Raw genomic sequence first — 15607 nt, 5'->3', positions numbered from 1 at the left:
AGTGGGCTCTGCCCATATGAAAAAAAGTCAAATTCTGTCAGTCTTGCGGGGTGCAGGGTTTCTCAGAAACAGCCTCCTGAATTTGAGAGGAGAGTGAATGGAATCACCGTCAAACAGTTGTGAACTCAACCCAACATTGAGCGCGTTGGGGGATCAACTTGGACCTGTTGTCTCTGGCAGAATGACCCACACAACCATGTTGGTTGGCTTGAGATAAATACTGGTTTAAGAATGGGACGCCGTCCAACAGAAGTGTGAGGACGAGGTGCCAGGCCGTCGTGGCTGTGCATGCTTCTCCCACATGCTACCGAGGCTCCTGTTTATTAAGTGAATGAATTGGTACATTGCCGATTTGTTGTTTCACTTAATCATCCAATCCACCATACAACGCTAAACATGAGTCGAGAGCAAAGAGAAACACAAACAGAAAAGGTAAATTCATTAAATCCCACAAAAGCTTGTTCCGTACAAACAAGCTATTTAAAAGGAAAATGATCAAGCTTTGTTGTTACAATAAAGAAATATCGAGCAAACACAAATGTTTTGCTTTTTTGTGATTAATTTATTTATTCTGTTCTTTAGTTTAACTGCATAACTTGTGGTGATTAAACTTTTAAATTAAAGTTTGCTTTTACCAATGTTTTCCAATTTATTGTTCTTTCTATCTTAAAACCCGTGTGTCTCAGCTCGCCTATGACAACAAGTCAATAGCATTTTAAATCTTGTTCACTTGTTTGCTTTATTTCCAGAAGTCGGCATATAGCCGTGTCTAAATACACACTTACAAAACCTGCAAACCAAACTTTTTAAATTCTTACTAACATAAAGACTGAGAGCAGATGATCCGTAATGGCATGAACGAGGGCGCAGACATGAATTAGCTCGCTCTGTGGCACTCATTAGAAGTGTGTGTTTGTAGATGAGTCACCTGATAAGTTGGAGCCTCATGTGGTTGTTTTACCTTCAATGTCACGCCCCTCAGCAGCTCACCAGGAAAGAGACAAGAAAACAAAACAAATAGGTTCTGCTCTGCTGGAGGTAATTATGTGAAATTTGAAAAAAAAAATAAACCTTGCTGCCGAAACCGAGCTCTGTTTAAAAAGACGTCAACGAGCCTTCGGCTGGCACAGAGCAAATCATTTATGAGTGAAGTTGGATCGGGTTGAAGGTGAGCGCAATAGCCTGGTCTCGATTGACATGATAACTCTCAAACACAAGTTCTCCAATTTGTCCTTTGTGGTCCAGTCTCAGTGAACAATGGCTGGAATGCACCCGTGCACGTGGCCGTGAACACAAAGTAGGAGTGCACACAAGGAGCACGTCTGAAATTTGATCAACCATTCTCATGCAAGGAAGTGACCTCCCACAGATCAATATCAAGGACTCCTGCCTTATTACCAAAGCCCACTCAATTACCTGCGGGTGGAGACAAAAAACCGACAGCTCGCTCCACCGTCAGACCTTCGTGGAAACAGTGATTCATAATTTATTGCCACCGATCAACTCTGTGATCAATTAGGTTCACGGTGATTATGGGAAAATGACTGTTACTTCCTTCAGCACAGAATAGGGCACCAACAACTGGTTATGAGTGAATTACAACTTGTCTGAAAGGGGCATTAGTGGTAAAGATTGCCATCGTTTAAAAATTCATGAAGAAGTGGAAAGGCTATGAATGGCGCAGAGCGTGCGTAAACAGTATGATTGATGATTGCTTTATGACGAGGTAAATTTAGACCGAACTCACTCTTTGTCCCAAGTGCGTACTGTATCAACATCATTTATTAAAGTCTACAACAAAAAAAAAAGTCAGACACAGTGGCTGCAGAACAAAAAAGGCTTTCTGGTGGCTCAGAAGGCATGAAATCACCTGGTGTGGGTGGGAGTAACACGAATGAATGAATGCTAAGTGGGAATATTAATCCAGGGAAAACATCCGTTCTGAGAGAAGGATTGAGCAAAAGCTGCTGCTGAGTCATTCTCTCTTTTGGTGTCGTCCCCCCCCCCCCCCCCCCCCCCATCACCTCATCAGACATCCATGCCCCATTCTCCTCATACATCATCCTTTTATTTCTCTTTGCCCCTTTGGTTGTTTTCATTTTTCAGTCCCATCTGATATGACCAGGTAATGTCCTTTTCGTGTTTCGGTAAATACTTGCTTGGTATACAATATTGCTCCTGCCACAGGAAAGGAACTAGATGAAACCTCCCTGACCTTTTCTTTTCCTGACTATGATAACATTATTTTTTGTTTTGTTCGGGTGTCTATCGTTGCGAAACACAGCAGTTATTTATCAACCATCAAATAAAACCTTTCTGCAGTAAAACTGTTCATTCCCACTGAAATACATTGTTGAGAATATGTCTTACATGTTTATTACATTTTGGACTTGAGTATGGCACGAAGTACTTTAGATCTTAAACGATTTGTTAGCTGATGACATGAATGTATCGTGCGTTGCTTTGTATTATTGCATACCATTGATTGGAGAGACATTATTAAAAGGCTGTAAATCTCACTTTGAACTATTTGGGCTGCACTTTGCAGTTGGAAAGAATCAAAATAAGTACTCCAAGTGTTCAAAGCTTTTCCAGATATTGGATGAGATGAAAAGAAGTTGCGGTGGGAAACCTGTGTCAACAAGAGAGGAAAGTGTGTTCACAGGGTAAACAACAGAGAACAAACATGTAAGATGGCAGTGGGAGTACATCTTGTGTTAAAATGCAGGCAAATAAAGCGCCAGCATTGACTTCGGCATTGAAGAAGAGTACGGTTTCCCTTACATGGTTCAGATGAATCAGGAGGGTGACATCGACTAAAATCTTTTGAAGGTTAATTTCATCCGAGAGCAAGATCCCCATTTATCGAGCTTAAATACCTCAGCCTCTATGGTCAGATTTAACCTTGAAGACTTATCTATATTATCTATGGGGTTAATCATTGGCACAACCGACAGTTGAGAAGCAAAAGAAAATGCCTTAGGCTGTGTTATGAAGTTAATAAATGTCACTAAAACCTTACATTTACAACCAATTTACTTTTTTTCTGCCTGTGGCTATTTCTACTAACTATTCTTCATACAAGCCATTTCTCTCATCTTCAAATCTCTTGAAAAGCTTGAAACGTTCAAATACCCTTTAGGGAACAAAGGGACTAAAATGTCCACAGTGGTACAGTACTCACTACACACAATATATCGTCCCGAAGAATCAGTCAACTTCAAATATCTTCAGGGTATTGAAATGAAGAACTTGAACAGGCTGATGGAAAGTTGACAATGACCCCACACACCTGCACCTGCTGTGGTCACTGGACATTGAGTGAAGATGACAGTTATTCATGGGTAACCTGCTGTTGAATGCTTCAATTACACACCCTGCAGTCATCTGGTCCTGTCACAGCCCCTGCCAGGGAGGGTTATTATGAAGGAATATGCCATAATCGTTTTGCCAACTTAGTTTGCCAATTCATCTGTAACCTATAGACGTACTGAAGGTATCAGAGACGCTGCATTTTCATTTTGATAAGGGCTCTCATTTTCCTCACATATGGATTTACTGTTTTTTTGACTTTTCACATAAACATTTCAAATGTATGTACCGTACAAAACTTTAGCATTTGTGTAGAGACTCAAATTTTCCCAAGTGCCAGGATGACCCACGAATGTATGTATAGCTGAACGTTGGCTGATGACCCACCCTTCACCCCCCGACCTTTGTCCATCTTCAGGAACGGCAATCTCGCTTTTTTTTTTTTTTGAAGTATCATATCAGAGTGAGAAAATCGTGAAACTGTGTTCGCTGAAGAAACACTTTGACTGAGTGATGCTTTTCTATCAGCAGTATGTGCTCAGTCTGGTGGAAAGACTGCAGACTGCTGAATGAAAATACTCACAGCACACACTGTTGTTTAGATAGGATGGCCCTCCTCCGCCTCCTCCTCCTCCACTCTCCTCACTTCTCTCCTCTCCTTGCTGGAGGTGGCTGAGTGCTCCTAATCAGCGATCATTTGAAAGGTCATGTAGGAGATGCCTGTGGGAGAGGCTGCAGGCTGCAAGCTAACAGTTTGTCTCCGTCAACCGGTGCACCGAGCTGGCACTTACTGAGCTGTCGTTTAACCAAACTGGCTCCAGAACCCCTTTCCGCCTCACTCGACTATTTTTTTTTTTTTTATTCAACCCTCATGACTTTGTCATGGCTGCTTTTGAAGTTTTAATGTAAATTAAGAATGAAGGACCATTACTGTCATTCTGTAGTCACGACAGGCCTTTTCAGAGGTCGTTAAACGCATGTCACGTTATGAAGAGAACAATAGAAATGAGAGATTCACTGATGATGGATTTGCATTAGCTGCGACAATTTTATGGTCTGTGCATTGTTTGTGGAGTCTCGCTGTCACTGCTTGCTGTGATGTTTTAATGGAACAAGTACAGCCATTGTTAAAGTCTGTGAGTCATTGTCCTATTTATAATAGTTGCGGGTCATGGTGTGAAAACGGGGTTCCGGTTAACATGCTCTGAAGTTATCAGCCATTTAGACGACATATGCCATATTAGCAGATATAGTCTATTAAAAGATGAGTTGGCATGCGTGAAGCAGAAAATATGAATTTCGCACTAGATAAAATCCATCCGAATGGCTAAAGTTAGGAACATTAACGGGAAAGTGGGACACTTTTGGAGAGGTCCCAAAAAACTCATCTGACGTCACTCAACATGGTCAAAGTGAAGGAATGTATTGGCTCCATACACAAATTCTTTTGCTGGTATTCACAGGAATAACTCACGACACATCACCCCATTACTTCAGTGAAGTAGCCTGCTGTTTATAACTGTGAAGCCCGATGGCAACTGTTGCTGGGTATGTTAACGTTAGCAGCTTAAATGAAGTGTGAAAATAGATTATACCTTCAGAGCTTCATTTCATCTCCCTCTTAGTTGATGAATTTGATGATGAGTTTCGTTTCACTCTTTCCTCATTATTTCCTACTGTAAACTGGGAACTATGACCTTCCCAACTTGTAATTATCCCATTTTCCATCAAGTTGGACAATAGCTCAGGGACGGTGCCATAAGGCAAACTTGCTACTAGCAACACATCTAAAGCTAAGTAATTAGCACGTTTTATGTTGCTAATTTAATTTGGATGAGAACTGTAAAAATAGACTCGGATGGAAAGTGTGACCTCCCTGTTTGGGCGAGCTGCTTGGCAAACTCACAGTATTGCTAAGACCAAACAACCAGATCAAACGAACACAATTACAACAAGTTAATTAAAGAGCTTTAAATATGCCTTGAGCAGTTTTCTTAGCATTTTGGCCGGAGCCACATTGGCTTTCAGCGTTCATGTTGAGGAATTGGGGCTTCATATTTATGAATGTTTTATACAACCTCGGGAGTTCAAGAAATGTATTTCAGTGAACTTTTTTTTCTCCCAACTTCTTCTCACCCTGAACCCTTTGAACGATTTCTCGAGCAACATTTTTTTATTTAAATTTTTTTCTCGAGTGCTCTCATCACGTGAAGGCTGAACTTCCTATACAAGTTGTAGTAAGGCGTCAGAGCAGGTCGGTGTACAGAGAGGTGCCGGGCCAGATGGCTGAAGCCAGATTTACTCAGGCATCCTACAACTGCAACAAGGTCTCTGGTACAAAAACAACAGTGTCCATCTGATCCCGGCAACCACGGAGCATCTGCTGAGGCATTCTGCTCAGTGTGTGAGTGAGCGTGAGTTTCCTGAGATGTTTATGCAGACTGCTGTCGTATCCATTTTGCTTTACTTGTGCATGAAGGCGTCCATATAGTTTTCTGTGTGCCAGTATGTACTGTATGTGTGTGCCAGTGCATATGTTCCTCCCTGCTCTCTGAGTCAGCCCTCTGATTGTGTTACATGAGCTGCCATGCAGATAAAGCTTATCGGGCATAAAACCTTCACAATAGATTAATATTGAATAATGGCTTGACAAAAAATATATAGCTCAGTTTCATGGCCTGAAACACTGGACCCCATTCACCCCTCGCAGCACAGTTTACGCTCAAGTCACCAGTGTAAAAATACGTCCTCTGTGTCTCTGATGACCCTCAGATCTGCTTCTCATTATTCCTGCTCAAGCCGCTCAACAGACAGTCCCTCATATGCTACCGGGATCTATCTAAATCCAATTCTGTATAAATACTATAGACTATTAGTCATAATGTTGTCCTTTCCCACAGTGCCGGGATCCAATAGAGTTTGATCACACTGAGGCATATCACTATTTCTCAAGATTAATGCAACCACTTACAGCCACACTTATCAACGGGGACTGTCTTATTCACCCCCAAAATAGAAGCAGAATTTTTCAAAAAAAAAAAATTCAAATCAAATTTCATACATTTTAAAACAAAATACTTCATTTATTTTATGACTCATTACACTAGATCCTCCTTTTTGTCAGAAAATAAATAAAAGATGAAAGTAAAAATTATTTTTCAGATTAAATGACATGGCTTTGGGAATGATGCCTGCCCGAAGTATTTAATGAGCTACTCGATGAAGGTTTTTACAGATATTTATATTTGACTGACTGTTCGAAAACATTTGGATGGATTGTCAAAATGTCCACGTACTACAGCACTTTGCAGCGCTTCACGAGCAGCGCTTTTCAACATTAATCGGGGACAACCAGAGAAACTCAGAAAGGTCATCGCAGTGACATGTGTTATCTTTGACTTTGGTAGTTATAAGATGAAGAATATGACCATTCTGTGATTAATGTCAACTCCCATAAACTTTATGAGAAAACCAAATGTTTAGGGCAACGTGCTGACATGCTCTCCATAGACACTAATTAAAAGACTAAAAGATTAAAACGTTTGTTGAGGAAATTACTCCTACATACAGATTTTTAACATTTGCGACGACTTTTGAATATATAGAATGTCATAATAGAATCCTTTAAAAGATATAAATCATTCATATTTCACGATTTCACACAGATTTTCTGTGAAAGACTTTACAATCATGTTGCCACAGCCTACGCACTACTGAGTAATTCTGTGCTACACGACCCCTCCCAAATGGTGATCATACCAATCGAGCTTTTTCATTTGACTTCATTAGAACTATAGCTTAGAAGTGCTGTAAGCTGATTTATCCTCATGAGGAAGAACAACTTTACTGGACACCTTCATAAACGCTACATCAAAACCCAAATACCGACATTACAATAAACATGCTCAATCATATCACCATGACCAGTACAATAACCCAAATGTTAATTTCTGTGGGTAATATGAAAGATCTTCCACTTGTCAGATAGGTCTGTGCAGTTGATCCCAACATTTATAAGCACATGCCGTCTGTCATTGGAACAGATGCTGATCTCCAGCCTCGTCCTTTCATGATTTCACCCTGGCGTCCATTCCTCTGTCAAAGGGTTTCCAAAACTGGCACTTAATCAAAGTTAAATTGGTCACAGTGGATTGTGAAATGGTGGAATTAGGGTACTACTCCACCAGCCAAACAGCTCACTGGTGACAGCTAAAGCAATACAATCCCAACATTGCCTTCATCACCCTCTCCAGTGAAGAGGCAGCCAGCCGTGGATTTTTGTCAAGCGAGAGCGTATACCACAGCTCCTCCACGGACAAACAAATTGCGGTCAGCGTATTTAATCCACTGCTCTGTTTTCCAAACAGTTTCCTTGACCCTGGTGGCAAACTGAGAGGTGTGATGTTGGCACAGCTCTCCTAACCGAGTCTTTCTCACCTCCCACCATTGACTTGAAAAGTCAAAGTCACCTTTTGTGTCCTCGGCTGAAAATCAATGTTTTTCTTGAGCAGAAGAAAACATTTTGCAGCAGACGAGCGACGTGAAGGCTGTGGCTACGGCTTGTAAAATGGCACGCTCAAAGAAAACCGCCTCCCACTCCAGCGCGAGGGACACTCTGTCCTGCAATCTTGCACTAATCCTTTCGCTTGAGACTGTAACCCAGCTGGACTCCTGAACAAGCCAGTTCTCAACCTGACGTGCATTAAATGGCTCTTTCCTTTAACGGAATATGACAGGCACCTAAATGATAGAAATTAAAAGAAATTCATGGAAATTCGGTACAGACACCAAATGCTATAAAGAGGGCACTGAGGGAGGACAGCATGGCTGTAAGGAACAGGCTATTAGTATTATTTCACTTAATGACGAGCTCATTCATGCACAGACAGAAACAGAGAGAGGCTACAAGAGAGAGGAAAGGAAAAGAAAATCATTGCTTATTTACACCTGCTGTTAGAAGTCGCATCTTCTCTCTGATTACGTTACTTCAGACATGGCCCCCTGAGCACTGATTACATGCTTACAACATCCCACACCTGCACACACCAAGCAGCAGCTTCGAGCCCAGCTCACCATAATGTCATGAAGAGCTCTTGATTTCAAATTGTTTTGTGGCTCTGATGAACCAGTGTAAGCCCACTGCATTTCATGCTGGTACCAGTCCTACCAAACAATCTGTGCAGCTCCTGTCGGAGGAGTCTGGACATAGGAACATTCCTGTTTTGAGTCTACATGCTCTCTCTGTACATCAATGGGTTTCCTCCAGAGGTCTGGGAACAATTGGGGACAGTAAATTGTCTCCCTGTGGACAGCGGGATAAAGAATACCAAAGAACAAAAGCATTTTTTGGTTGTCTTATTTTGGCAGAATAAGTTAGTTAGCCGGGTCACTGTTCCTGGGATAAGATAGCAATGTGAAGCAGGCCTGTTTACTCTATATTTTCCAACTAATCAAACAATATTTGTGGGATACCACATAAACTAGTTCTGCCCAGATGATGAATCCAGAGCAAGCTGTGAAAAGGTTTTTTTAAAAATGACCTGATTGGTAGTCTTGGGACAAATTTCACTATTGCAGCGAGTATGGACGGACCTCTGGCTGGATAATATACTCTGCCTTCACCCATAAGTAAGCGGGTTCAGCTTCAGTGGCCCTGAGTGGGATGAAGCATTATGGAATATGAAGGGATGGCTAAATATCAATGCGCATCATATATTGGTCCAATGAGATAACTGGCATATTCTATTTTATTTTCGACTTACTCCATACTCACTACGACCCATGGCAGTTGTACTAGTGGATATGTGGTCGTCACTTCCACACGCTTCCATTGACACGGACCTTTGATGACTGATAATCCACATGCATGCACCTGTTCTACATGCACGCGTCAACGTTGTTATTTTCCCTCAGTACATTTTGACCCACAGTTATCTTCTACCCTACTCCGGTTGGTCCCAGGTGATCCCACCAGAATAATCTCAGGACGCCTGGAGCAGGTGTTTCTGATGCCCTTTACCATTTATCACCTCTTTCTTTCCGCACACTCCTCTGAAGCCGAAGATCCACGCCGTGGTGACGGCGTTCCTGTTTTTCCAAGACGACAGGTTTTCTTTATAGGTCAAGCTGTCTTTTCTCGAAGTGACCTTTATTTTCAAATGAAGTTCTAATTATTTGGGGTTATATGTTTCATGATTTGCTATGATAGAGAGAGAAGATTGAACAGTGAGTCTGACATTTTCCCTGAAAGTGAGTTCAAATCACATTCAAAAGCCAGACCACTGGAGCGTTTGGGCTGTTATCACTGTTCGGTTCCCACAGACAAAACATCCGGTCCCGCTCCTCCACATTCCTCTAATGTTGCATAAAAAAATACACAGTGCCCACACACTTTTTACCATCTGTCCCATTTATTTCTCTGTGTGACTTGGGGGTGGTGACACCTGTTATACAAGAAGTGCTGCTGAGACATTGCTGCTGTTGCTGATGATGAGGTGGATCTCAGAGGCCTGTGCTCTATCAGCAGCTCGGTATCCATTAGTGCTTTATGACCAGCTCTCTGTCTCAGTGGTCCCAGTGCATGTACAAGTGCTTGCCTTTTCATTTTCCCCACTCTCTGTCTCCCTAGACTGGGTCCCCAGGGAAACACCAGCTCAGGTACAGATGATAAATTGCCACAATTAAGTGCTGTAATCACCCCTGGACAGCAAAAGGATGATAATGAGGTTGGGCAAACTAATGGACCCTCTCATGGAAGGGACTCAGAAAGGCCTTGACAAAGTAAAGACTTGACAAAGTAAACTATGGAGCTGTTGTAGATCTTAAAGATATAAAGTAGAGCTTTTTCTCGAGGGCTGTGCAGTGTTATGGCGTAGTATTTAACAATGGATGGATGGATGGATGGACACACCACACAATTTAGGGTCACCAATTAACCTCAGATTAACCTCACACTCAGGAGAAACTGGAGTACTGAAGAAAAACCCCTTCACACACAGCAGACAAAGGGGCTTGGCCCAAATTAGACCTCAGGACATATTTGCTCTGAGGCGTGAGTGCTGACCACTCCAACATCTACTACCAGGAACTGTAAAAGGGCACCTTGCTTCAAACAAGAGTAAAAAAAAAAAAAGGCTTCATTGAAAAGTGTGGAAAAAATAAAGTGGCCAGAATCATTTCCTGGACAGATTAAGTTACCTGACATGTTTAACTTTTTTTAAACTTTCTCACAGTATACTGTATATTGCTGCATGAATAGTTAACAGTTTCTTTCATGAAGCAAGTAGCATTTCATCAGCCTACAATCTACATGGTTACAGCACTACAGTGTTGGTCTTACAGCTCAGTGAAGGCCCGCATCACTGCAACCAGCGATGATAACATCTTCAGCTCGACTCACTGCGTCCTTTCCAGACTTACAGGTCCAGGTTTCCTACCTGAAACACACAAAGAGATTCGAATGTGTAAAAAAAAAAAAAGTTTCATACAAACACACACACGTTCTATCAATGTCAGAGGGGAGGAACAGATGGCTGCTTTTCTGTGATGTGCCTCTGTCCTGCAGTTTTCCTTTGCATCATCTGGCAGGTGTTTTGCGGTGGCGTCATGGATGTGGGCAATTTAAAACACAGCGGTCGGTCCTCACTTTTACCTCACTGGGACACACATCAATCACACAAACACACACATCAAAAAAAAAACACACGCACGCATGCACACACGAAGGCACAAAGAGACACATCCAGAAGGAATACACATATAGCTCCTCAGCGATAACAACAGCAGATCCTGCATGTTTCATTAGATTTACATAAAATCACAAGACACTTTCCGCAGTGTGATCCACAAAAGCAAGACAATGTAAACCCTGAACAATCATTATTTTTAGTCTTTCCATGAATTCCGCACAATCGTGATGTTTGTTTTCTTTTTCTAATTTCACCCATCAAATTACCAGCAGGCGACAATAAACACAAGCAGACATTAAACTGAAATTCACACCATATGTTTGACTTTGTCAAATCTGTACCAACACATTGTTTAAAGCTTTCCGAGGTCCCCGCTGGTCCCTTTAATGTTTAGTTGTGGAGCTTTTGAGTCTCTGCCATAGAAATCTAATCAAATAATTCACTCTTTATAAGGCGTTTTATACTTGTTAGTGAAATTGTTTTATTAGTTGAACAATTCGATATTTAGAGCAGTTGTTCCCCGAAGAGTTTACAAGCATCTCAATATTTTATTCAATCTTATAAAAGTCACCAAAAGCACTTTTACCATAATTTCATGATATAATATGTAATGTTAGCATATGGATAATTGCATGTATAGGTTTGTTCCAGATGGCATCCGTACAGCATATGGTCTTCCCCCATGGGATATAAAGTCACTGTACTTGCCAGCTTGCATCAACGGTGAATGATATCATTTTAATGTCTTTCTTCAAAACTCTTATTTTAGGTAAGGTACTTTTTTTTTTTTTACATTTTATGTAAATCAATTATGATACCGTTGAAATTAATTTAAGACAAAATTAGATTTTTTTCTTCATCTCCCAGGTATGGATGTGTGTTGTGTAATAACACTAATAATCTAAATAATAAAAATAGTGGAGACAAAAAAAATAAAATAAATAAAAATAAAGAGAACAAAATAAACCAAGATTAAAAATAACTGTTGCGAAAACTGCACAATGTTTTCCATCATACCAAAACAAGTCCACCTGTACAATTTCCATTTCCTACTGTCGAGTGTTTCAGCATCTCTGGCAGAATGTATTTATGTGAATAACAAAGTTTTCACTTTTCTGATGCTGTGTTGAAAAATAGATTCCTCAATGAAGCGAGACACAAATTGTGTCAAAACCACGTTATTGACTGTTCCATCCCAATGAGAGATAAGAAATCCATGTCATTTCAAGAATTTTATCACGACACATTACTATTAAAATGATTGTATAATATATATTATAATAAATTATAATATTATATTTAATATTGTGATATAACATTGGGCAAAAGTTTAATGAAGTGGCCTGATTTAATTTTATGTTTGTATCTCATTACTATTTATACTAATGATGACACTTTTTGGTTGGGCAAAGCAACCTGGAAACTTACTTGCTTACATTTTTTTATTGAGGCGAGACAGCATTGTTTGATAAATGAAATTTGGAGAGAAGTGCACATTGAGAGTCTTTTGCCAACTTGTTTTGAATCCATACATGCAGTCTGATCAACTCTAAGATTTGTGCTCATGACTGTTCGAGGTTTTTTGGAATGACATGCTCCCATTTACGGTAGAAAGACATGAAAAAACAGGCGCTACATGAAAACATGTAGCACTTAAATTGTAATGTAAATAATATGAATCAAATTTACGTCAATGAACCTCAACTTTAAACTCTATATTGGAGTTATTGAAAATTCTACACATTATGTGTTGTAATTGCTGTTTTTGTTCAGTTTCTAATTTTACGTAAAGTTTATGAGCTTTGGCTGCAAACACGTAAAGTATCAAACTAACCTATGTGTGTTAGTATAGCTCTAGCTTATACAGTCGTACAGGCTGGCTGTCATGGCGATATGATGAGGTCATGGAAGATTGTAATGAGGTTTCTGCACAAATTAATGGAGTTATTGGGCATTTTAATGAGGTCAGAGCATACAATGATGGAGTCATTAGGCTAGTGTTGATACCTGTGTTCTCTCTATATCACGCACACACGCGCACGCACACACACACACACACACACACACACACACACACACACACACACACACACACACACACTTGCTTCCTGTAACACAATAAGGCCACATCCTCATAATTGCTGAAGGTGGATGGAAAATTGATTAATTCTCATTAATGCAAAGTGTTTCACTTCAACTAAAGGCAAATGTGAAAAGAGTCGGTGCGGAGTGTGTGTGTGTGTGTGTGTGTGTGTGTGTGGGTGGGTGGGGTGGGGTATGGGGGGGGATTGACTCGAGTCATGTGCAACAAGCACAACAACTTGGGAATCTGACATAACAAAATTCACAGCAATTTGATCAATGACTTTGTACTTTTTCCTTGCAACAGACAAATTTATACATTTAAAGCTTTAATCAGCTCACTGAATTCGTAAACTTTAATTACACCCCTATCATAGTGCTGCTTCATTTGTACCCAAAAAGGCTTTTTCTTTTTTTTTTTTTTTTTTTTTTAAACAATGTGAGTAAAATCAAAAACAGGAGACAGACATTTTTTTGTCGGTGTTGTATGTCTGTGATGTATTGAGACAGCAGTCAAACTGCACCAGAGAAAATCATGAGTCACATCAGTCGCTTCTTTATCCAAATGTCTGTTAATAGACATACAGGATTATTGTGAGTGCATCGACCGTTCTGGCACTCGGTGCTCACGCAGCTCCTTTTCTCTGAAGAACACATCCTTTTGAACTTTAAGAGTGTTGCACAATGGTTTTGCGATTCATCTTCACAATTTTGTCATCACATCACTGTTACCAACGCACATCAGGCCTGGAACAAACTCATCTCAGCCTCACCAGACAAGACAATCAGTGGACAGACAGGCAGGCCAGACCCTGATTGGCATCTGATTGGCCAGTCTCCTTGGGCTCATCAACAACACAGACAGGAACAGATTCAACTGGATATGTGTGTCTGGAAAGGAAATAAATAATCTGCTGTTTTATTGATCTTTGAAGAAAACGTTCCATTTTTGCCTCAAAACTGTTGTGCAAGGGAGGTCGGCTGATGTCAATCATGTTGCCAGTGTTGCCATTGACTCACTCTCCCCACCCACATCTGCAACAACATCCCAATCAATTCCTAAAACAAGACAGACACACACATGGCGCAGGTTAATCGAGGAGATAGCTCTGATGTCTCATTGATCGAAAAGATTAAATCTGTATTACCCGAAACTTTCTGCTTGACACAACCTTTTTTATTTTCACTGCAGCCTTTCTTCTTCTGTCGATGGACATGATGCAGCAAGCGCAAAACAAGATCACATATAAGTCAAAGCTCCAGCAAAATCAGAGGCTTTCCCATAAGAGGTACACAAGGGCCTGAGGCAAAGGGTTATGGGTAATTTGAAATGCTTCTTGTGTGTGGAGATAAACATCAAGGGAAGCAATCTTGCTTTGATGGCTACTCTTTGATCTTATCCAGTGTCGACAAGCTCTTAAAGGGTTTGGGGAAGAAGACAGACCAATAATAAGAAAAGAAAAGAAAAAAAAAATATTTCAAGAACATTTTATTTCACCCACATGTTCCCTCTTGCCCCTCCAGCCTGGCCACTCATTTGAGAGTTACACCAAGAGGTCGTTTCATGTCAATAGACACTGAATGAACAAAGCAGATGAACAAATACAATGCGACAGGTCGAAGCCTCAGATATTTACAGAGGAACAAAGTACATATATGTTATGTGAGCGTTTCTCTCATTTTGAACCGTTCATACCTCTCTGCAGGGCATTTAGAAGCTGTGTGGCTGCGGGTTTTTATGTGGCGTTCCAACAACAAATAGATTCATTTGAGCCAATAAATTTGAACAACTGCTGGATGTGTGCCTTTTAAGTGCTGTTTAGTATGGCCTCCTTTGTTCCAAATCTGTTTTACAAATTTACCCCAGACATCATGCCTCATCCCCCAAAGACACAAATTAGTATCAGTTGACTTTGGCAGAAGAATCTGACAGAAATTCTTAGAGTTGATGTCCAACATTAACAGCAGTGAAGCACTTCAGACTTGTACCACTCTGCCTGAGAGGCGTTTCAAATGTCATTAATGATGCCACAAGCTCCATTTCGAAGTGACCGAACCTTGGCGGCACAAGGGGAAAGTGGGATTTCCCGATCATTCAAGCGTTTCCTTGAATCTGGTAGCAACTACACCATCTGTGACCTGTAGTAGTCACAAACATGCTCCAGCCTCGCCTGTAAAGTTTCTGAATGCACCGTCAGCATGCAAAGAGCAGGACTGATTATAACCATGAGGTGCCCGACCTTACATGACTTACATACTCTATAGTTTACCATCACTACCTTTTCTTAAATGTCGCTTACAAACAGGTCAGAGCTGAATGGAGAGATGCAGAAATGATTATCTGGCAACAATCCCATCGTGGTTAGTGAAAGCACTTTTTGTTTTTTTAGTGTAGAAAAAGAATCCTTGTGTGATTTTTTTTTTCCCCCAATCATTGATGTGAACTAAATTAAAGTCATACTCTCAGTACTTAAGATTATGAGGTTATTTCATTAAAAAAAGATACTGTTGTGTAAAAACAAGCA

General features: G+C 40.6%; 1 protein-coding gene across 1 annotated transcript in view; it reads right to left on the bottom strand.

Moving 5' to 3' along the window:
• sphkap (SPHK1 interactor, AKAP domain containing) overlaps window positions 1-15607 on the bottom strand; it is a 111629-nt gene that overhangs the window by 42273 nt on the left and 53749 nt on the right. The window contains exon 2 of the mRNA XM_080460515.1: window positions 10652-10748. Within this exon, the coding sequence (XP_080316641.1) occupies window positions 10652-10695 (44 nt within the window). The 5' untranslated portion in view covers window positions 10696-10748. The remainder of the gene's footprint in view (window positions 1-10651; window positions 10749-15607) is intronic.

The sequence above is a fragment of the Lipophrys pholis genome, assembly GCF_963383615.2.
Source record: "Lipophrys pholis genome assembly, chromosome: 3".
Classification (NCBI taxonomy): Eukaryota; Metazoa; Chordata; class Actinopteri; order Blenniiformes; family Blenniidae; genus Lipophrys; species Lipophrys pholis.
Note: the sequence above shows the minus strand (reverse complement) of the source record. Positions and strands in the feature narration are given on the sequence as shown.